The sequence below is a fragment of the Maniola hyperantus genome, chromosome 2 (genome assembly GCF_902806685.2).
Source record: "Maniola hyperantus chromosome 2, iAphHyp1.2, whole genome shotgun sequence".
NCBI lineage: Eukaryota > Metazoa > Arthropoda > Insecta > Lepidoptera > Nymphalidae > Maniola > Maniola hyperantus.
The window spans coordinates 12,802,294-12,825,196 of record NC_048537.1 but is presented as its reverse complement, the minus strand read 5'-3'; the positions used below and the strand labels follow the sequence as shown (position 1 = coordinate 12,825,196).

At 36.8% G+C, this 22,903-nt stretch overlaps 1 protein-coding gene across 2 annotated transcripts in view; it reads left to right on the top strand.

The window, feature by feature from the left end:
- dve (SATB1_N and homeodomain domain-containing protein dve) overlaps nt 1-22,903 on the top strand; it is a 129,938-nt gene that overhangs the window by 95,269 nt on the left and 11,766 nt on the right. The window contains exons 3-4 of one of the 2 annotated variants that reach the window (XM_034978126.2): nt 21,429-21,617; nt 22,445-22,674. In XM_034978126.2, coding sequence (XP_034834017.1) covers nt 21,429-21,617; nt 22,445-22,674 — 419 coding nt within the window. Of the gene's footprint in view, nt 1-21,428; nt 21,618-22,444; nt 22,684-22,903 lie in introns of both variants that reach the window. The other variant, XM_034978118.2, reaches the window with a different exon arrangement.

The window sequence follows — 22,903 nt, the reverse complement described above, 5'->3', positions numbered from 1 at the left end:
CCTTATAGGATAACTTTGTTGTCTGTCTGTCAAGAAACCTATAGGGTTGGTACTTCCCGTTGACCTAGAATCATTAAATTTGGTAGGTAGGTCTTATAGCACACGTAAGGGGAAAAATCCGACAACCGTGAATTTGTGGTTACATCACAAAAAAAAATTATATGTGTTGAACAAGTTCCTAATTAGTATTTTAAACTTTCAAAGTAAGATAACTATACCAAGTGGGGTATCAAATGAAATGGCTTTACCTATACATTCTAAAACTGATTTAATTTATTTTTATGCATTAAAGTTTTTCATTTATCGTGCAATATGTCGAAAATATACGACTGCAGTACGGAACTCTCGTTGCGCGAGTCTGACTCGCACTTGGCCGGTTATTTCTAGATTTCTTTGGTGCTATTGCACCATCAAGAGCAAAGAAATCTAGAAAAAACGGCATAGTACGATTAGGTAAACGTGCTAACTTGGAAAAGGTAAAATAGGCTGTTGTGGAATCTCAAACCTGTAATTATATTTACAGGCATCCGCTCTTGTCTTGTCTTCCGATGTTTTGCCACATTATTCCATATTTACATCATTTTATCCTTTTGCATTTATCCTACATTTCTATCCTCGTCTCCTACATCTAATATATTATATCATCAGGTTAATCTTAACAAATAGGTTCCTACGTACTTAATTACGCCTTCTACCACGTACCTACGTGTAATTATGTCTCATTATTATAAGTGTCTTGTATTGCTTTACATAGTGCTCAAATTACTTCTCATGTTTAATATTCCTACTATTTATGTAAGCACACACAGACAGACAGACAGACAACAAAGTGATCCTATAAGGGTTCCGTTTTTCCTTTTGAGGTACGGAACCCTAAAAAGGCACTCCTACTAGTTTATTTGCACAAAATTGTTTCTAATCCAATATCCAGACATAAGCTTGCTCGCAATCTAGTTAGGGCTCGATTACGGAGTTGACGCAACTTTTTGCTAAAAGCCTCCGCTTGTTGGCGGATTGCGCTAATAACATTTGTGAATGTCAAAGGATGTGTGGGGGCGTTTTTCGCTAAACAACAGTAACCGTGCGTTTTATACCTAATACTTCATCATGACCAACGCTACATATTAGAAACTGAAACTTGTGTATAATTTCAGTTATATCCTGTACTTATTTGAACAACAAATAATAAAATTAGGTAAATCAGTACCCTTATTATAAATGCGAAAGTGTGTTTGTTTGTTGGTTTGTCCTTCAAACTCGTCGTAACGGTGCAACGGATTGACGTGATTTTTTGCATGGGTATAGATAAAGACCTGGAGTGTGGCACAGGCTAAATTTTATCCCGGAAAATCAAAGAGTTCCCACGGGATTTTTAAAAACCTTATTCCACGCGGGCGAAGTTGCGGGCATCAGCTAGTAGATAAAGAAACGAAATTATTTGATTTTTAATGGGTGTCAGTATTTTTAACATAACTTTACAATAATGTTAATAAGTAGATGTTAACATTATAAAACTATCGGGAATAATGGGATACTGCGAGGTCTTAGTTCGGGGCTAACACTGTTAATTTTTAGGGTTCCGTACCTCAAAAGGAAAAACGGAACCCTTATAGGATCACTTTGTTGTCTGTCTGTCTGTCAAGAAACCTACAGGGTACCTACTTCCCGTTGACCTAGAATCATGAAATTTGGCAGTTAGGTAGATCTTATAGCTGACATTTGGGAAAAAATCTGAAAACCCTGAATTTGTGGTTACATCACACAAAAAAGTTAAATTGTGGTCATGAACTAATAATTAGTATTTTCAATTTTCAAAGTAAGATAACTATATCAAGTGGGGTATCATATGAAAGGGCTTTACTTGTACATTCTAACAGATTTTTATTTATTTTTAGGCATAATAGTTTTCGATTTAGCGTGAAAAATGTCGATAAAATACGATTGTAGTACGAAACCCTCAGTGCGCGAGTCTGACTCGCACTTGGCCGGTTTTTACTAAGATGATTATTGAGTACGGTTATGGTTGCGTTGCCAATTATTCAAAGAGGTGGTGGATCAGGACACTTAACTAATAATAAGTTAGAAATAGGTAAATACCTATTACTATCTTATACTTATTAGGAAATACAAAGTAAACAAAGCCACCGCAGCTAATAGTGTACAGCTAGGTATATCTGGCAGTGTCTTGCGGCAAAGCTGGCCTAATCCACGCGCGATCCCGAGAGCCGCAAGACGTCGCTTGTTGCTCGTCCGTGGGGCTTCTCAGCGTAAACTATTAACCGTACAAAGTGGCGAATACGACGCCTCAATATAATAATATAGGTATTTTTAGTATATGAAATAATAGATGATACCCGCGACTTAACCGCGTGGATTTAGGTTTTTCAAAATCTAGTAGGAAACTCATTGATCTTCCGAGATAAAAAGTAGGCTATGTTATTCTCCAAGTTATTAACTCATGCAACTTACTCATGCAAATATCACGTCGATTCGTTGCTCCATTGCGACGTGATTGAAGGACAAACCAACAAACAAACACACTTTCGCATTTATAATATGGGTAGTGAGGGACTGACTAGAATGATAATACCCGCGCTAAAGGTTTTTATAAATCCCGTAGGAAATTTTCGATTTTCCGGCATAAAAAGTATGTTTCGTGTACGGGAACTGGAAAACCAGCCATCTCTGTACCAAGTGTTAAAATCGGTTAATCAGATGGAAATTTAGGTGAGTTGTTACCTTAAAAAATAAAATTAATTCATAAATTCTAGAATTTATTTAGACAGGCTAAAACTTTAAATGAATCAAATTCCTAGCCATCAACTGTTCACGGAAAGTGTATAAAACTTCCAATAATAAGAACTGGTATTTTAATTTACTTCAAAAAAGTGACATAAAACTGTTTCGAAGTTTCGAACACATTTCGTCCGTTAGTTTTTTTGTGCTAAATTGATGCAATTTCATTGGCCTGATAGACAATTTTTTACTGAATCTAATCATATTGTATTGCTTACTCAAACTACTATTGAGTTTAATACACTCTTGTATTGTACTAACCATGTACTAACCTGAGGAATTCAATGACGTTTCCGACTTTTCATTTTATGGGAGGCTTCGGCCGCGACTACATAGTTTTAAGGGCTACCGCCCAGTGACTTTTTGCAGCGATATATGTAGTCGCGATGCAGCCGCAAAAAGGTTATAATATAGCCGCGTATGAGCGAGAAGATACGCACGGTTTTATCGTCGCAAAAAGTCGCCGTGGGCAACGGCTCTAACTGTGCGAAAATGCTTAAAATACCGACCTAAAAAAAACATACAGTCGAATTGAGTACCTCCTCCTTTGTAGAAGTCGGTTAACTAGGGGCAAACAGGATATGTGAAATATTTTCTTTGAAAGCTAATATTTGCTTTTATTGTATTCACGCCCAATTTATAAGTGATTGCGCGCGCCAAAGCATTATTGAGGTATCCCGACGGCCTAACCGCCGCAGGATTTAGTTAACCACCCGACGCACATCGCTCCAGATTAATTATTTATGGAAGACCCCCCCCATTGCCCGCAGGGTAGATTTAGCCCCCAGACGTTCTCAGATTTCTCTCATGCAAAGCACTCGTCTTAAAACGAATTTGGCGGACAAAGTTAAATATTTACAAATGGCGTTTATGCAGGGGCTATCAAAGTTGCTTTTCCACTATCTGAATAATTTAAACATCCTTTGTCTTCGGCGTCCGGCGCGGAGATCCCAGGGTTTGCGATGACCACCTTGTCATGGCGAGCTTCGCAGTAAATCTACGCTGCATCTTTGCCGTAGGTAATCGCTTAAGCCCTGCTCGCTCGGGCAGCCCAATAATGAAACTCTATTCATAGTCGCGTTGATTAAATATTGTCTAGGCGTTACTTACTTATGTAGCGTAATCCGCAGCTGGAAAATCAATAGAAGGTATACGCAGCCCTCCGGTAAGTATCGAGTTATGAGTCGTTTTAATCCTTAAGGCGTAGCAAAGCACGTAATATGTAGAAACCTTCTTAACCTAACAGGATTATCGTGCGGAGGCACGCATTTCAGGGCCGGATCACTCCTCACCATCGGCTCGGCTAAGGCACAGATTTTATTACACAAATGAGATTAATACACGAACGCGCGCCACGTTATGTAAGTAGGCTTCTAAATAACGTCGCTCGCTACACGCTCGTTGAACAAGGACGAGTCAAAGTCGAATGTATTTGTTGCGGAGTCTCATTCACGGATACGTGGCGCCGCATTGTAAGATTTTCCCTCCTCGAGGCGTGCGATACTTTTGCGATGTCAATTAAAATGGAAACAAGCGGTGCTACATCAAAAAGGCTATTTGTATCGGATAGACAATCGTCGCTCCGGGTGAAAACTGACAAACGACGGAACGATAGCGAACGTCTAAACCGAGCTTTTGAACTTATTTGACGCGGTGGAGTCGATAAGCGTGTTGGTATTGTGCCGGTAGCGATCTGTGACAATAGCGTTCGTTTCGCGAGTTTTCACCCAGTCGTAAGTGGGTAAATGTGTTAGCGATTGAAGAGGGACGGGACAAAAGGCTGAACGATACACCGATGTTCACTGTGTAAGTTGTGGCAGCAGCAGCTAAGATAATGATGACGTTTCCTCCTAGCGGGCCCTGTTCGTAGCCAATCGCGTATAAAATTAATTAGGTCGTTATCTACCAAGACAAGGCATCTATTCATATACTTTGTAAACATTTTCAATTTATGTTTATTTTTAACGAAATCATCTTACGTTTGACTTTAGTGACAAATTTATTGATTAATTATGAAATAATTAGTAAGTATACGATTAGTAGTTTAATCAACGAAGTATGTACTTCTCTCTCTTTCTTTCTTCATACTACTTTACGCATATCATCTGGCTTTATCAAAGTATGGCTCACAGAACTGAGGTTCCTGGCACAACACTAACAAAAAATTAACATCAGAAAGCGCAGCGTTGCAACTCCAACGCGTTGGACAACCCCAACTAGACGGAACTGAAGACATCAAATGAGTCGCAGGTAGCCGCTGGATTCAGGCGGCGCAAGACCGTTGCGTGTGGAAGTCTCTACAAGACACCTAGTCCTCCTAGGGGAGAGTCCTAGGTGAGACGTGATAATGATGATGAACCAAAGTTCCATACCCAAATCACGGTCAAAAACAGCTTATCCAAGGATGAAAATTGTATAATTAATACCACGATCCGTGACACCTCGTCAAATCTCGACAATTGTTACAGTTATCTAGGTGGGGTGAAATAGGCAAGACTCCGTTGTCATGCCATCAGATAATATGCTCGAGTTACTTTTGTTAGGAGATGAATCGTTTTCCTGGATTGATGTTTTGGTATTAAATATCTTGGAAGCGTTTTACCACTACTATTAGGTGTGGATATTCCTAGAGATTCCACATTCGTTTTTTTTTTGCCTTTCGCTATTCAATAAATTTATTAGAATTACTCGAAGGCAGACTGTTTTTTAATGTAGCTATTTTCATCTACACCATTATTACAAAGATGTAATTTGTATGTAGGAGATAATTAGCTACTCATCCAATTAAAAAAAATCTTTCATTAAGCTACATTATCCTTGAATGCTATAAATCATTTATTATTTTTATTTTTTTTTTTTTTATTTTGTTTATTTGAAAGTAATCAACAGCGTAAATACATAATAATTATTTAAATTTAAATCTAGGTATAACAGAAGGCCAAAAGAGATTACTTAAAATTATAATTAAACTATTTTAACAGAATAGAGTTAGAATAAATGTAGGTATATACAATAATAAAATAAAATAAAATAAAATTACAACAGTGTGTGTATGATTGTATGTGTGTGTGTATGCGTGTGTGAGTGTGTGCTTATGAGTATGTGTGAGCGTGTGTGCATGTGTGTGTGTGTGTAAATGGGAGTGTATGATTGCATGCATATTTAGATGTTAGCTACTTTTTTTTTGTTTTACGATGATAGTTTCTTAATTCCTTTTTAAATTTATTGTTTGATAGGTAAAATAAGTCAAACTCAGCGAACTGATTGTTATAAGTACGTACCAAGCGTGAAATTATAGAATTTCGCGCATAATTTGAGTTAGATTTGGGAACATTTAGAAGGCGCGTGTGACGCGTTCTTGAAGGTTGAGCATTAAATGAAAAGGCTGAGAGTAAGCTAGGACAATCGATTGAGCCGGTTAAAATTGCTTGCAGTAACAACATATCACATTGTTCCCTTCTATGTTCCAGTGAGCCGATACCGTAGTGAGTACACGCTTCCTCATAACTATTAAATTTTTTAAAGTCTTTAAAAGCTAAGTATTTAAGAAACTGCCTCTGTATGGTTTCAAGCCTATGGGCATATATTATGTATTGAGGCGACCAGATATTACACGCATATTCTAGAATACTCCGGACATACGCGAAGTAAAGTGTTTTTATGCATTCCACATTACTAAAAGTACGGGTTACCCGTTTGATGAAACCCAATTGTTTGTAAGCTCTATTTACTACCTTATCAATATGGACATCCATTGAAAGTTTAGTATCAAGTTGGATACCCAGATCTCTAACGGTAGTCACTCTGGGTAAGTTTGTGCCATTGATTATGTAGTCAAATTCAATTATATTTATTTTACGAGTCAAAGTTATATGGTGGCACTTTTTAACATTAACTGAGATCCTGTTCCTTGCGTAGTATTCTGTCAAGGCATTGAGGTCTTTTTGTAATTTATAACAATCTTCAATGGAACGTATTTTGGCGAAAACTTTTTTGTCATCCGCAAACATTAAGTATTGCGCATGGTGGAAGCAGCTTCCAATGTCAAATATATAGGCGTTATATAAAAGGGGGCCTAGAATGGACCCTTGAGGTACTCCTGAGGGTATAGTCACGAAGTCACTTCTAGCACTACCCAAGACAACTGCTTGCATATGGTTTTTAATGTATGAAGTGAACCACCGGAGCAAGCTCCCATTTATGCCAAGTACACTTAGTTTTGAAGTAGGATAACATGATCTACACGGTCGAATGCTTTTTCGAAGTCCGTGTAGACCACATCCACTTGACATCTGTCGTCCATGCTCTGTAGTACGTAATCCGTGAAAACAGCCAAATTTGTAACGGTAGAACGATTCTTCATGAAACCGTGCTGTTCATATGGAATAGATCTAGTTATAATGGGGCGTATATGTCTGTAGACCACTTTTTCAAATAACTTACTCATCACGTTCAGGATTGATATAGGTCGATAATTTTCTATTTGGGTTTTTGATCCGCTTTTGTGTATGGGTACTATATGTGCTTCTTTCCATTTGTCAGGGAAACTGCTGAAGACATTAATGGACAGGTTAAAAATTATGGAGAGCGGTATAGCTAACTTGATAGCACACTTATTTAGAAAAACAGGTGGAATGCCATCACTACCCGCTCCCTTATTAGTTTTTAAAGTTTTCAGCAGTTTACAAACATCATCTTCACTTACAGTAATTTTACAAATGGTTTCACTGTGGTTCATATTTATAGAACTTGTTACATCGTACGAGCTAGCCGGTTTTACAAAGACACTCTCAAAATATTGACTGAATCCAATTATATATGTACCTACCTACCATGTGGACGAAGTCGCAGGCAAAACAAATTTAACTACATACAATAAATATTTAATACAGGTTTACCTTCAAGTTGACTAGTTTTTTCTGTTTAATATTTTTTTTTTGTTTGATATTTTTTTTATTTTTCAATTATATTTCGACGACAACCATTTTTTTGATGTTATATGTTGACAGCTAGCTCGTACCATCAATATATAACGCCAATAAAATCTATTAATTATTCATTTTTATGGCGTTCCTAAATAAATTCAAACGTTTAACGGATTCGCGCCGTTTTATTTTAACGACTTGGTATTTGATTTTACAAGAATTTCGTTTTATGCCTCTATAACGGATAAAGGCCTTTAATCTATTTTATTTAAATAAATTATTCGTCTTTTATAGTCGTTAAAAGTAAACAGATAGAATATATGTACCTACTTTTACTAATCAGGTTTATAATCTGTTTATTATAATATAGTTTTTAACTTCTTATTCTAACTAACGATTGACATATAAACCACAATTGAAAATATGTAGCTAGTAACTATAATTATAACTCTGCTAAAACAATAATACTACTATGCCTTAAAATCTTAATGACGAAGGTCTGAAGAACATTTAAAAATTCCTAAGTAATTTCAGATTTTCCGCGAATACAAACAAACGCACACATACGCACACACTCATACTGACATTTTATTTTTGACAGCTTAGCTTATCTTAAATTTAGTAGAAAAGGGTTGGATAATGGATGACCTAGGCTTTAGACACGTAGAAGTCTATTGAGATTTGCACAAATCCAACCAAACTACTGGCAGGCAACCTTATAAATTAGTTTAGAATTATTCGAAAACAATTATTTAGGAAAAAGTAGAGCTTGGTTCAATCCTTAGGTATATACCTAGTTGTTACATATTAATTTAGGTACATCTTACTTTAAAGAATGTGAAACTTCTGGATCCCTATTCTAATTCTGGACACATATCGATATTACGGGTAAATATAATATGTGTTTGTTTTCTGACTATTTTAATAAGCAGGTTATAACTAATTATAATTTTTAATAGCAACTGTCGCGTGGCCGGTCGCTATAAATTATCACATTTGTGTCATCCGCACGTGGATACTAATATCTCATTTCAGACAAAAAAATCTCAAACATATAAAAGGAAAAGCTGACTGACTAACTGACTGACTGGCTGACTGATCGATCTATCAACGCACAGCTCAAACTACTAGACAGATCGGACTGAAATTTAGCATGCAGAATGCAGGACGTAGACTATATTTGACGTAGATTTTGCAAAATTCACCCCTAAGGGGCTAAAATAGGGGTTCGAAATTTGTGTCCACGCGGACTTTTATATAAAAGTAGACTTTTCGGAACGCGACAGCGACAAGCGACACCGTGTCGCGCGATTGCATGCAGAGTGTCGCGCGTCTAGGTCGCTCACGTCAATTACTCTCCATACATTTCCTTAAACAGCAATGTCGCAGTCAAATCTACAGTTAAAGTTATAAGATACCTTAAATCCAATAAGCTCAATAACTTTGTACCAGATTAGCCTTGCCTTACAAGTTACAGATGATAAACAAAAGGTCAAAAGTCTTCAATTCAGATCTAGCTAATTTTATAGCCAGGTCGACATTTTGTTAATAATTATTAGTGTTTCCTTGTGTTTCAATTATTTAAAATTACATATGTTTATTCAAGGAACTTAGTAACTTTTAGCTTTTCTTGACAAATCCTAGTAATATTATAATTATGTAATATCATTTTTACGTTTGTTTGTTGTTTTGTCCTTTAATTACATCGCAACGGCGCAACGGACACACGTGATTTATTGCAATAGGTTGGACATGACATGGGCTAATTCGTCGTATTGCACTTTCGTACTTAAAAAATACAAATGTAGTTTACCCATAGATAGTCGAAAAAAAGTGATAGTATATAGTTCGCGATATCACCCGCACCGGGTAAGCGCGGGGGCTGTGCGGGTGTGCGGGACGTTTCCTCCCCGATTGCCATCTCGATCCTATACCTATTTGTCGTTTATTAAACGGTATTTCACCGCCCCTGTAAAATTTTCATTTTTCATCCGTTGTACACAAATCTAAAAACTATACAATTTACGACGTATACTTAAATACTATAAGCGGATGTCCGCGATTTCGTCCTCGTCGGTTTAGTTTTACTGAAATCCCGGGGGAACTCTTTAATTTTCCGGAACAAAAAGTAGACAATTGTCACTTTCCAATTCTTCCTATGCAAACAATCAGGTCGTCGATCCGTTGCCTCGTTGCGACGTGATTGAAGGACAAACCAACAAACCAATATGCCGACAAACTACACACTTTCGCATTTATAATATGGGTAGCGATGGGTAGCCATTAGTGGTCCAAAGTGGTCTAACCTAGTCTATTTCTACAATATGCATTGTAACATAGCTGAAACTCCGTAATAAAGTTTCCTAAGCAAACCCCAAGTCCAGTGACGTATGCGGTGGTCGACTAATACCTAAGCCTGTCCGGTGATCCCCTTACAGCCCGGAAAGTTTCACCTGGCCAGTGCAGACGGGCTAATGCCCAACTAAACAATACACTTATACATACGAATTATACTACAGATTATAGCTCAACGGTTTTGTAGGAAAACTGGAGTGTACCTACCTACCTAATCGAAGAATCGGTGGTTCCAATTTGTTACTCGCTAACCTAGGCAGATTTTCTAACCGCAACGTCCATAAAGAAATCGTTCTGACTTAGGAACAAGCAACAACGGGTGGCAGTATTTTTTAAATAAAATAGCGAGCAAACGTTTTAGCGGTTCACCTGATGTTAAGTGATTCAGCACCAGAGAAACCGCCAATGCGTTGCCGGCCTTTCAGGAGTGTGTTGATCTGCCCCTTGAATATCTCCATGTTGTAATCGACTGTTGTAGACAGTAATTCGAGCTGTGTTCACTAAAACTTAAATTTCAGCATATTTAAGAGCTGAATTTTAGGTCTAAGTTCTAAGACTTCCAGATCGACCGGTCCAAAAGCACACAAATTAAAACTTTCTTCATTTCAAATTGTGTGTTTGTGTTTAATTACCTACTTTAGAATTGTAACTTCTTAATTGTGTGCCTCGAAGGCACTACGATGGTGTACAGAAAAACCATAATCGGAATAAACCTTGTGAGCATCCTTTTGGAAACAAATAAATAAATAATAATAATAAATAAATAAAATCATCGCGCACTAACTAACTACTTTGGACAGTTCTATCCCATATACCTCTACCAGTGTGTTTTTTTCCTTATCTGTTATTTTTCCACGGCTTACCTGCAGAATAAGTCTGGACGAAGGCACATAAATATCTATAACTTGCATCCTAGAGCTTTAGACTTTTTACCCCGGAAAGTCAAACGGTTTCAAAGTTCAGTTTCAGTCAAATGTTTTTTTTAAATCTTAGGGTCCTCTCTGTCAAGTTTTGTGAAGCTAAATAAACTAAAATCCCGACGCTTGTCGCAGATATTTTGGATCGACAAAGCGCTGGAAAAGCTGCTAGAAAGCGTTGGACTTCTGAGCGAAAAAAATTAACTACAACTAACATTAGTAACTAAATGTAAGTTTGATTTTTTATCAATATGTCGTACAGAGAACCAGAGCTTTCCCGGAGGGGTTCGAAACTAGTCGGGCTAGCCCTAGCGTCGACTCAATACGTGAGTAAAGCCGGTTTGTCATACAAACCAAACCAGCCGGCAGACAAACCGGCTTTACTCACGATAGTTTAAACGCTAAAACAGAGCTTTCTGTCTTAGGGCTTTCTTAGGGCATTTTTGTCCTTCAATCACGGCGCAACGGAGCAACAGATCGACGTAATTTTTTTCATGGGTACAGTTAAATACCTGGAAAGTGTAGTGGTTACTTTTTATCCCGGAAAATTAGTATCGAAAACCTAAATCCACACGGACAAAGTCGCAGACATCAGCTAGTTTATAATATCAATAGTAAATTACAGATGCTAAAAATTGCGATAAACACATCATCACTCATTGTAATAGATATAATTTACACGTATACAAGCTGTAGCAGCGCCGCACGCAAGCGATTAGCTTGCATTCGTTGTATTCGTTGTACTTGCTAGGCTTCAGCATCCGGCACGCCACGATTACCGTAAGTAGATCATCGCTCACGAATGGGACGCACGCGAATCGTATTGAATCCACGCTGTCGTGTCGTTACAAATACAATCATATCAATATTTTTAATCTGGTTACTACGTGTGACATGCTTTGCTTGGCTCTGTATGTTTTTTTTGTACTTACATACATTCATCCACAAATTATAGAAGCAGTGATAGCCTAGTGGTTAGGATGTCCGCCTTCTAATTAGAGGTCGGGGGTTCGATCCCAGGCACGCACCTCTAACTTTTCGGAATTATGTGCGTTGTAATTAATTAAATATCACTTGCTTTAACGGTGAAGGAAAACATCGTGAGGAAACCTGCATACCTGAGAGTTCTCCATAATGTTCTCAAAGGTGTGTGAAGTCTACCAATCCGCACATGGCCAGCGTGGTAGACTATGGCCAAAACCCTTCTCACTCTGAGAGGAGACCCGCGCTCTAAGTATAGTGAGCCGGTGATGGGTTGACCATGATGATGATGATAATCCACAAATTACCTATAGTATGCGACAAGATGAAATGGCAACCGGGCAGGGAACGCCCCGCACAACGCGCGTGGTCGCATGCGGCGCCTCATACCGTGATTGCCATCTCGACCTGTCGCGGACTATAGGTACCTAAAGAACAAGCAGAACATCGAGATCGCAATGAAGGCAAATATTAAATCAAAATATTCCGATTGATCTATAGATTTAACAGCCTCTTAACGTTTAAGAAGCGAATAATGAATGGAAAGTGCCTTCATTAATTCCATCTTAAGTGTGTATGTGTGTGTATCTTACTTTGAACGCGGATTTAAGATCAAAACGGAAAATGAAATTTATAGGTTGTGTGGTTCTTAAACAAATTCCACAAATTCCAATTCTTAAGGCGATATGCGTGCCAAAAGACACATTTCGGATGTTCAAAGAATCAAGTTTTGGCCTCAAAAACTACAAATTTGTTTTTTTTTTATTAAGTAATATTATAAAAATTAAAGATATTATTTAGTGAATTACGAGAGCCAATTTGGCTATACATAAATAGAGTAACTTCGGCTGGAAAATATTTTTTATGATAAAAAATTGAAAAATATCTGTGGTTTACGCATTGTGATTTCATTATTCGCTTTCGGTACAGCGTGACTTTAATAATTAATTATGTTTAAAATAAACAAAACTCATGATTTTTAAAATTATTCTCTTTGATAATTAATTCTAGCCCCATAAACTACCACTATACAAAAAAGCCACATAATTTGATTACTACAGTCTAAGACCCTATTGGAGGAAATAGGTACATCTAGGTCTTTGATTTATCTCTCATTTATTTATTTTTCTCATTTTTATCATATTTTTAAAATGATTATTTTTACTTTCATTTATTTATTTTTCTCATTTTTATCATATTTTTTTATAAAAAACAACAAACAATAAAATAACAGGAACAACAAAAAATTAAATAAAATAAAATAAACAACAGAATATAAAGTAACAGAAACAACAAACGATAGAATAACAGAAACAATAGAAATTAAAATAACAAGAACAACAAAAATTAAAGTAACTGGAACAACAAAAAAAAAACAATAATTAAAAATATGCTAAAATGGATCCCACTAGCAGCGGGCTAAGATCCAAGCTGCCAATGGTCAGGGCTCCAGAGTGAGGAACCTCCTCACAATGCGTGCCGTCTCAAGAACCACTGCCTTCTGTATCTTACCCTTGATCCAACAATTAAGAGATAGTTTCTTAAGATGTTGGTCGAAACTATTCGCAATAAGACCATGGACTGATACAACTATCGGTACAATAATCGTTGAGTCAACACTCCACATGGCGGTAATCTCGTGAGCCAGGTCCAAGTATTTTGATACTTTTTCCTTTTCTGCTTTCACTAGGTTATCATCATGAGGAATAGTAACATCAACAATTATTGCTCGACGCGCTGAACGGTCAACTAGCACTATATCAGGTCTACTGGCTACAATATACCTGTCAGTGATAACCGACCGATCCCAGTAGAGCAGGGCACTGCTATTTTCAAGAACTGACATTGGGTCATACCTATAGTACGGCACCTCAGTATCTACAAGGCCATACTGAAGAGCAAGTTGTTGATGGATTATCCTGGCTACTTGATTATGCCTGTGCAAGTATTCGCCGTTAGCAAGATAAGAACAACCGGATATTATATGTCTGAGGGATTCCCCAGGAAGATGGCACGCTCGACTAATGTCAACAGTACCATCTTTCATTATATGTTTCCGGTAGTTATTAGTCTTGATAACTTCGTCCATAATTGCACAAATAAAACCTTCGGTTTCCCCAAATAGGTCACCGAACTGCGACCAGGATACTGAGGCTGTGGAATCTACATCCGGTCTAGTTAAGGCCTTGTAGAATCTTCCATGCAACTCCTTACTCCCCCATACCGCCATGCGATCCGAAGTACTAAATACTATGGGCTTACGCCAGTTATTTTTGCCTAAGGAAAGCGGAGTAAGACCCTTATCAACTGCGACTACATCCCTATGTATTCCCACGTTTACTTTGAGAAAATAATCTCTGAGATTGCATATTTCACGATTATGAAGTTTCTTGGCATTTAAAAAACCACGTCCTCCACACTTGCGTGGGATATACAATCTCATAATAGATGAACGTGGATGATGCATACGGTATGTAGTCAGCAATTTTCGAATCTTTCGATCCAAGGCATCCAGTTCAGTTTGAGTCCATTTTAGAATGCCAAAGGTGTATATGAGCAAAGGCATGACCCAACCATTAAAGGCACGCACCTTGTTGCCACCAGATAAAAGACTATTAAGAACTTTTTTAAGGCGACCAAAGAAACGTGCCTCCACTGCCTGTTTCATTGCCTTTACCTCAATACCAAGCACCTCTGACATTCCAAGATATTTGTATGTTTCACCTTCACAGAGAGATTGGAGAATCAAAGTCTCTGAAAGAACTAGATTCTCAGAGTTCACAACCCTACCTCGCTCTATATTGACAATCGCACACTTGTCAACACCAAACTCCATCCCTATGTTATTGCTAAAGTTCTGAGTAATCTTTAGCAATCTCATAAGATCTAAGTAAAATGATTATTATTATTATTACAAGAAATAATGAAGTAGATATAAACTACAACAAACCACTTTCCAATACACGAACACTGAAGTTCTAATTAGAATCTTATTTGAATAATCCAATTAAGATTCGCTTCGGAAGGAGTGTGGATAAGTCTTTTAGCGAAATACCTACTTATGCTAACTCTGCGTTAAGTACCTACATACGTCTCACAGCTCATTGTTCATTGACAGTGATATAGCTTTACTAGATGTGAAATTGTATCTACTGCTAGTGACCCGCCCCGGTTTCGTACGGGTGACTTATATTACAACTAGCTGATACCCGCGACTTCGCACGCGTGGATTTAGGTTTTAAAAATCCCGTGGGAACTCTTTGATTTTCCGGGATAAAAATTAGCCTATGTCACTTTCCACATCTTAAACTACACCCATGCAAAAAATCACGTCGATCCGTTGCTCCGTTGCGACGTGATTGAAGGACAAACCAACAAACAAACAGAGGTACTGATTTTCGTAGGGATCTCTACCTTTTTTTAAAATAAAATGTAGCCTTTGTCACTCAGGGATAATGTAGCTTTCTACTGGTACAAAAAAATCGGTTCAGTAGTTCATAGATAATATACTAATGCAGTAGTTCTAGAGATTACCTCCTAGAAACAAACTTACAATCTTTACCTCTTATAATATTAGTATAGAAGTATAGATTATGTATTTTGAGGTGATACTCTAAATCAGGAGTGGTGATAGTTTAGTGGTGACGACGTCGGCCTCCTACTTGGGAGGTCGGAGATGCGATCCCGGGCACGCACCTTTAACTTTTTGGTGTTATGTGCATTTTAATTTTTAAGCAATTAAATATATTATGCCAATTTGCACTAGGGCAGCGTGGCGGACTATGACCTAAGCCCTTCTCATTTTGAGAGGAGACCCGTGCTCAGTAGTGAGCCGGTAATGGGTTGATGATGATGATGATGAATTAAATTGTAGAGCTGGCTCTATAATTGTCTCTAAGAAGAAAACCGAGCTTCCGAGACATAGCGTTTTAGAAAAATATACATTTAAAAGTTTGTACACTACGCGGCCGAAAGTAATGTACATTGTAGTAACCTTTAGAAGGAGATAGCAGATTTGTAGAGCGTTGTCCCTGCCGTTGAGACCGACAAACCGTCATATATGTACATAGAGTTATGATACTAAGTAACCACATCACTGTATACATTACTCTCGGCCGCGTCCTGTACCTACTACTTTGATCAGTCTAGCCGGTAGCGTATGCTAGAAAAAAGAAGTTTGTACCTACCACGTTTATTAATCTAGCGGCTAGAATAGGTACGCTATTCCTCTTACATCAATGAGTGTTGACATGGTGAAATCTCACGTATAAAAAACAGTACGGTTACGAAAAGGTCATATTTAAGTGGCATTACAACTTCTGTGTTTTTTGTTTTCGTAATTTATTGACAAATTGATGAGATCTTTAAAATTCTAAGCAGGGTAATAAAATTTTGATCTTAATAGTTTATAAATGGTGGATTTATTCATGTGACGAAAATTTCCTACATTATCGACAGGGCATGTTATTCAATTCTACACACTTAATACTTAATTAGCTCTTTAAAATGCGTATAAGGGTTATAAAACATGTTAGCTTAAATACTTATCTCAAATAGATTTGGAAGATTTATTCATGTTACATCATAATATGGTAAGTGTGTTAAATTTTTTTTATTAGCATAAGGGCCTTACTGACGTCCTGCGTAAATAAAATTAAAAGGTAAAGTCCATACTTATATTATACATGCGAAAATGTGTCTGTTTGGTAGCTTTTCACTGTCCAACAGTTTAACCGATTTTGATGAAATATTGTACTGAGTTAACTTACATCCTGGGTACGGAACTTTTTTGATGGTCGGTGGTTGGATTTGTAAGATATAGTGGTGATAATTATTACGTGAATTTAAAGCTAAAATTACAATACTATATTGTAGTCATAACCTCTAGTTATAGAGACATGTTTATTTTTCAGTCTTCTATCCCGTCTACTTATAAGCTCAAAGTAACTAAAGTCTGAACCGTCAACTACAACACGTCATAACATTATACACCTACCTACCTACCTACAGCGAGCTTAATTCCGCGTCTAAAGTTTTAATTCAAACTATACACATTAGCTCCTTGACACCCAAACCCTTTGTTAACTGAACTCTTTTAAGAGAGCTCAGATCGGCTAGGCATCCTTTCTCGTTTACTCTTCTATTCTGAAACGGCTAAGCATTGTAGCTTTCTCTGTCGTCCTTTCAAGAACGGCTAAGCTCTGAAGCGTTCCCTCTCGTTCCCGTAATTGCTGTTTTATGTTAGCTAATGAACATTGTACTCCGCTTCGCAATTTAGAGAACAAGTTCTTTAGGTGATTAGCGATCTAGTTTGAAGGTTCTAATCCTCTCTATTGTGCTTCGATCTATGTGGATTCAATGTGAATTCTTACAAAAATTAAATAAACTACTTACAAAAATTAGAGTATGCATTTCAGATAAAGCAAATACGAGAAATAAAAATACACTTGTAATGCCCGGTTCTAGGCTAATTAAACTTAGTAATTTATTTATTGGAAACTTGTACGTTTTTACAATAAGCTCCCAGAAGATATATTAGAGATGTCCCTCAACAAGTTCAAGGTTTTCTTAAAAAGTAAACTTATTGAAATATCCTACTACTTACATAATAAAAATACATAATGTAAAGTATTATTTAAATAATATGAAAGCTTGGGAACGAGCTAAGATAGTTCTAATAAGTTTAAGTGATTTCGTGAAGTGGTGATACTAAAAAGAATACCCGGCTGAGTTTGTTGTAGGCTCTTCTCAGACACGTTTCGAATCCTCGTAGCTTTAGTTTCAGTTTACGTAATTAAAATTATCGCCACAATAACATCTACAACCTGACTATCAAAAAGAATAACTATAATAGTACCTACTTTGAATAAATAATTTAAATTTTGAATTTTAAGAAGAGCTCCTGCTGTTGAACTTGTAGGTAGTTACATAAAAACAGTATAATATAAATCAAGTTAAATGTGAATGTCGCTGATACAAGTTTGATAAAATTAGTATGCGAGTTACAAAATACCTTGCTGATGTTTTTCATGTACCTATACTGCAGTTTTATACTATTTTTGGTATGTCATTTATTTAATATGAACTTAATTCCAATAATATAAATACTAGTTCAAATAACTAAGTGTCACTCTAAACCGCATGTGACGTCTTTATATCACATCTTTAACTATCTAAACCGGAAATCGCCACATTGCTTGAGAAATCGAGAATCATCGAAATTCTAAACCTTACATTATTTAAAACAATTAACGTAATATTTTCGAATAGTTAATGTTAAAAGCGTTTAATCTGTTAATTTATAAAATTGATGGTGTATTTTTAGTTTTAGTAACACTGATTATCTTGATTAGATTGCATACCTTTGACTTAATAAAATTTTAAATGGGCACCTGATTGAATTCTTCAAGATTACCTACACCAGTGTTCTCCATAATGATCTCAAAGGTGTGTAAAGTCTGCCAGTCCGCACTTAGCCAGCGTGCTAGACTTTGGTCAAACCCTTCTCACTCTTAGAGGAGACCCGCGCTCAGTAGTGAGCCCGCTATGGGTTAAGGTTGCTTATGATGTTGATGATGATGATGTTGATAGTTATTAAGTACTAAGGTGGAAAACACAATTTCATTCAACAGAATTCGATATGAAGGTACGCGTATATTCGAGATATTAATAAAGCCCGGGCACTCAAAGCCCTGGATTAAAGTGACCAGGGAACTAGCGTCCACGGTCAAATCTCCAGTAATCTACAATATTACGAGTACTGCATAAGTGCTAACCTAAACCCTCCGAATCTCGCTAAGCAACTTGAAACTAAAACTATTGAAAGTTACTTAACGCGATTACCACCTAAAAGGGTTGAATTGTAAATTGCGAATCGAGATCGTTTGTATTGTTAAGCCTTTTAAAGTATAACTAGCTTACGCCTGCGACTTCGTCCGCATGGACTACACAAATTTGAAACCCCTGTTTTAACCCCTTAGGGGTTGATTTTTCAAAAATCCTTTCTTAGCGGATGCCTACGTCATAATAGCTATCTCCATGCCAAATTTTAGCCCGATTCGTCCAGTAGTTTGAGCTGTGCGTTGATAGATCAGTCAGTCAGTCAGTCAGTCAGTCACCTTTTCCTTTTATATATTTAGATGTACCTATTCATTTAATTATTAATTTTGCAGAGATTTCTTTTGTCAAAATAAACCTACTGAAATTAATTAAACTGCCCATAAATGTTGTAAAAATTACTAGTTAGGTACTGAGTGATTTCAATGCTTTTCCTTTCAACATATTGACGCTAGTAAAAAGTAGAGTAGAATGCTATTGGCAACGGTACCTTTTTAGGGTTCCGTAGCCGAATGGCAAAAAACGGAACCCTTATAGATTCTTCATGTCTGTCTGTCTGTCTGTCTGTCTGTATGTCTGTCTGTCTGTTTGTGTGTTTGTCAGAGCCACTTTTTTCCGAAACTATAGGAGCTATACTGTTGAAGCTTGGTAAGTAGATGTATTCTGAGAACCGCATTAAGATTTTTACACAAAAATAGAAAATTGGTTTGAACGAGATCTATCGTAAGTAGTTTTTGATTTATCGTTGCCAAATGTCGATAAAATACGATTGTACTACGGAACCCTCATTGCGCGAGTCTGATTCGCACTTGGCCGTTTTTTTTAATAAATCACCATGGAAAATATCTAGCCGAAGTTCAAGTCGTTTAATAATATCAATACAACAATAGAAAATTATTTGGTAATAAAAACCCGAAGAGAATATTGATTATATTGATTGGGAATTGTTAAAATTTAAGGGTGTCTGGCAGGGAGTTGCCACGATACTATGTATATGGCAAAATACTTACATGACGTGATTTCTAATACTATTCCGAAGAAAATGTAAAAAAATTACACTTTATAATTTGACGAAAGATTTTATACTACCTAAGTATTATTTTTGGTTTATTTTGAATCTGATTCCGATGGCTGTTATAAAATATTCATTCCGATCCCGACTGACTATTTTAAAGGTTCATACAACTTTCCACGGAAACCAAGCACAGTATTATCAAGAGATTATTGCGCCGCCAAATTTACAATTTTCCAAAGCTCTACGCTTTGCTGAACCGTTGGTTAGCATTATGTAAATTCAGTTGGTAGTTAAGTAGGTACTACAAAAGGTATAACTCTCATAGATATTCAAAATCAATTTTATTAGGGTTGCGTATATTGTTTTTATTAAAAACGGTTGTTTATTACTAAAGATAGAGAACTGACACTTAGTACAAATTCCTATTAAAATAATAGTAGGTAAATACGTTCCGCGTAAAATGAATACTATAGGGTTTTGAGAAAAATACAGAGTAGATATAGAATAAGATAATCTATATTTTATGTTGCGTTGTTTTATAATATTATATAGTTTCGTAAACACAGCTCATCATATTAAACTTTGTCGGAAAGTTAGCTTGATGGAAGAGGAAGGGTAAAAGAAAACGCATTTGAGTGCAAGACTAAGGAGCAGTGAGGCAAAAACTATTTAATATTGCGCTAAAGAAGCAACTCACAAAGACTGACGCTGGAAGCATCGCACAAAGCAAAATCAGGACGGCCGCCGACATAGAACAAGGATTAATTATTATTTTAACGTTTCACGAGGTTTTTTGCGCGCAAGTCAAAAGCATTGCTTTTTCACTTGAAAAGTTGCTAAATAATTAAGACGCCTTCTTAACGACAACGTTTCGACGTCTACTCTAAGTTGATTTTTCAGTCGCTAAGAGAGAAAGTTTTTCCGCTATATTTTTAAGCCTCACGCTGAAAAGTCGTCCTCAGTACCTACATTGGACGCCATTAGTTTGTGTTCAGCTAAGATGTGAGAATAATGGTGGTGATTTTATAGTATTTTCGAATTAAAATCTTAAATAGACATATTTATTTAAACGAGTTAGCAAATGAAATATCCTCAATTTTCTATTGTACTTTTCTTAATTCATTCCTTTAGCGGAAGTATAAAATGAGCTTCAAACTCAAACTCAAATTATTATTTATTCAAATCCGGTAATTGACAACTAGTCAAATCAGTATCTTTTTATGCGAGTTTCTATGAAGTACTGGCATGTGACGTCACAATGATTTGATCTACTTTTTTAGTTTAATCAATAATTAATACTTAAAACTAACAAAGAGCGTGGATTTTACGTATTTTGGAAGAACCTCTATTTAATAATCACCTATAAATAATTTATTTTTGACATAGACAAATACTGTATTGGGTAGTTTTTGACTGTCAATTATCTTGTGGAGTTTATAAGAAATGTAATGGTGATAATTAATTACGTAAACTTAAAATTTAAGCTACGAGGGTTCCCAGGGAAGTGCGCCTCGTATCATTTCCAACCCAAGAAAATTTCAATGTTCAACGCAAAGAGTGTATATTATGATTTTCCGTTCTTACATATCCATTCTTTTTCAGGTAAAACCCTGCCAGTACACTGCGTGGTAGAAGCTGTTGCGTCAATCGAAGAAGGCGCATGGAGGAGACGAGCAGTAGTCGAGACCGACAGCTACGTCATCATCCCTGCAGCAACCGCCTTCCACGAACTAGTGCCAGCTGCTATGATGAGGCTGGGATATCCTCATGAGCTGGCTGCCTCTGCCAAAGGTAAGAGAGAACCCCATACTATGAAACTTATAACTGAGTAAAGAAATGAAGTAGAAAAGGTGGATAGGTACGTCATCATCCCTGTAGCGATTGCCTTCTATAAACTAGTGCCAGCTGCTATGATGAGGCTGGGATATCCTCATGAGCTGGCTGCTTCTGCTAAAGGAAAATAAGTTAGCTAACCTTATACCAACCGCAATACTCCTAAGGCCACTCACTACCGCGTTGATCTAATAACGTATTGGGCTGAGGATCATTAAATACCATGTCCATGATTAGATTAGGTCCTGGATCGGGCCCTCAAGAAGTTATTGTATTTTTCCAGCAAGGAAATTGAGACCCTTTTTAGGTTGTACTCCACGGCACTTGCCTACTGGTTATTCTGGGGTTTCTTCTGCTTGGGGTGTTAGCTTAATTAACCAAGTGGTAGAGATGCTCAGTTGACCTACCTGTCGGTAAAACTGGTCATGTGTGTGTACAATTTCAAAATAGCCGTTTTCATTCTTTCTTCTTTCTTTTTGAGAACTAGATCAATTAATTTATAGCCACTAACAATCGGTCAATTCTTCAAAGATTCATACGACCTCATAGACAATTTTCAAAATTAGATTAACTTTTAGACCTAAGTATTCCACTTTTTAATACGCTTTACTCACAACCTTGAATGCTGGAAGAAATGGCTGTTCAGAGATAAGCATTTCCAATGTTACTTAATTTATTACTATTATGTAACTACAATTTCGGTAGGTACATGAAAAATAAAAATAAAAATAAATAAAATAGGTGCAGCCTACTAATAAAAATTAAAATATTTATCTTGTCACCAGGTTCAGTGGTAATAAATAACTGGAAACCACTACCTTTCGAGCGAATATCCGATGGTCCATTGGCAACAGTGGGAGAAGTCCTGGGGGAGCTCACTACCGTTGCTACCCTGAGGATCCAGCTGCTAAGACCCAGGCTCACTCCCCTGCAAGATATCAAGGACAAGCTGTTGAGGCTACTTCTAGTGCAGAGCAGGCCGCTGTTGATGTCTACTGGATGTCCGTTGGATGAGGTAATTAATGTAAGAATTTCTGTAGTTCTAGAATATTATTCAAAAAGAAGTAACTGATCTTATCTATCTGATTTATTGATGACTCTTGATGAAGTACTAAGCGAAATTATGCAGAAGATTTCATTGTAATACTAAAATTCCACAGAATGACACTTTTGTCTGGAATCAGCATTATTATTTAAAAAAAATCTCTATCGAAGATGCATTTTTCACTTTAGTGACCAATATT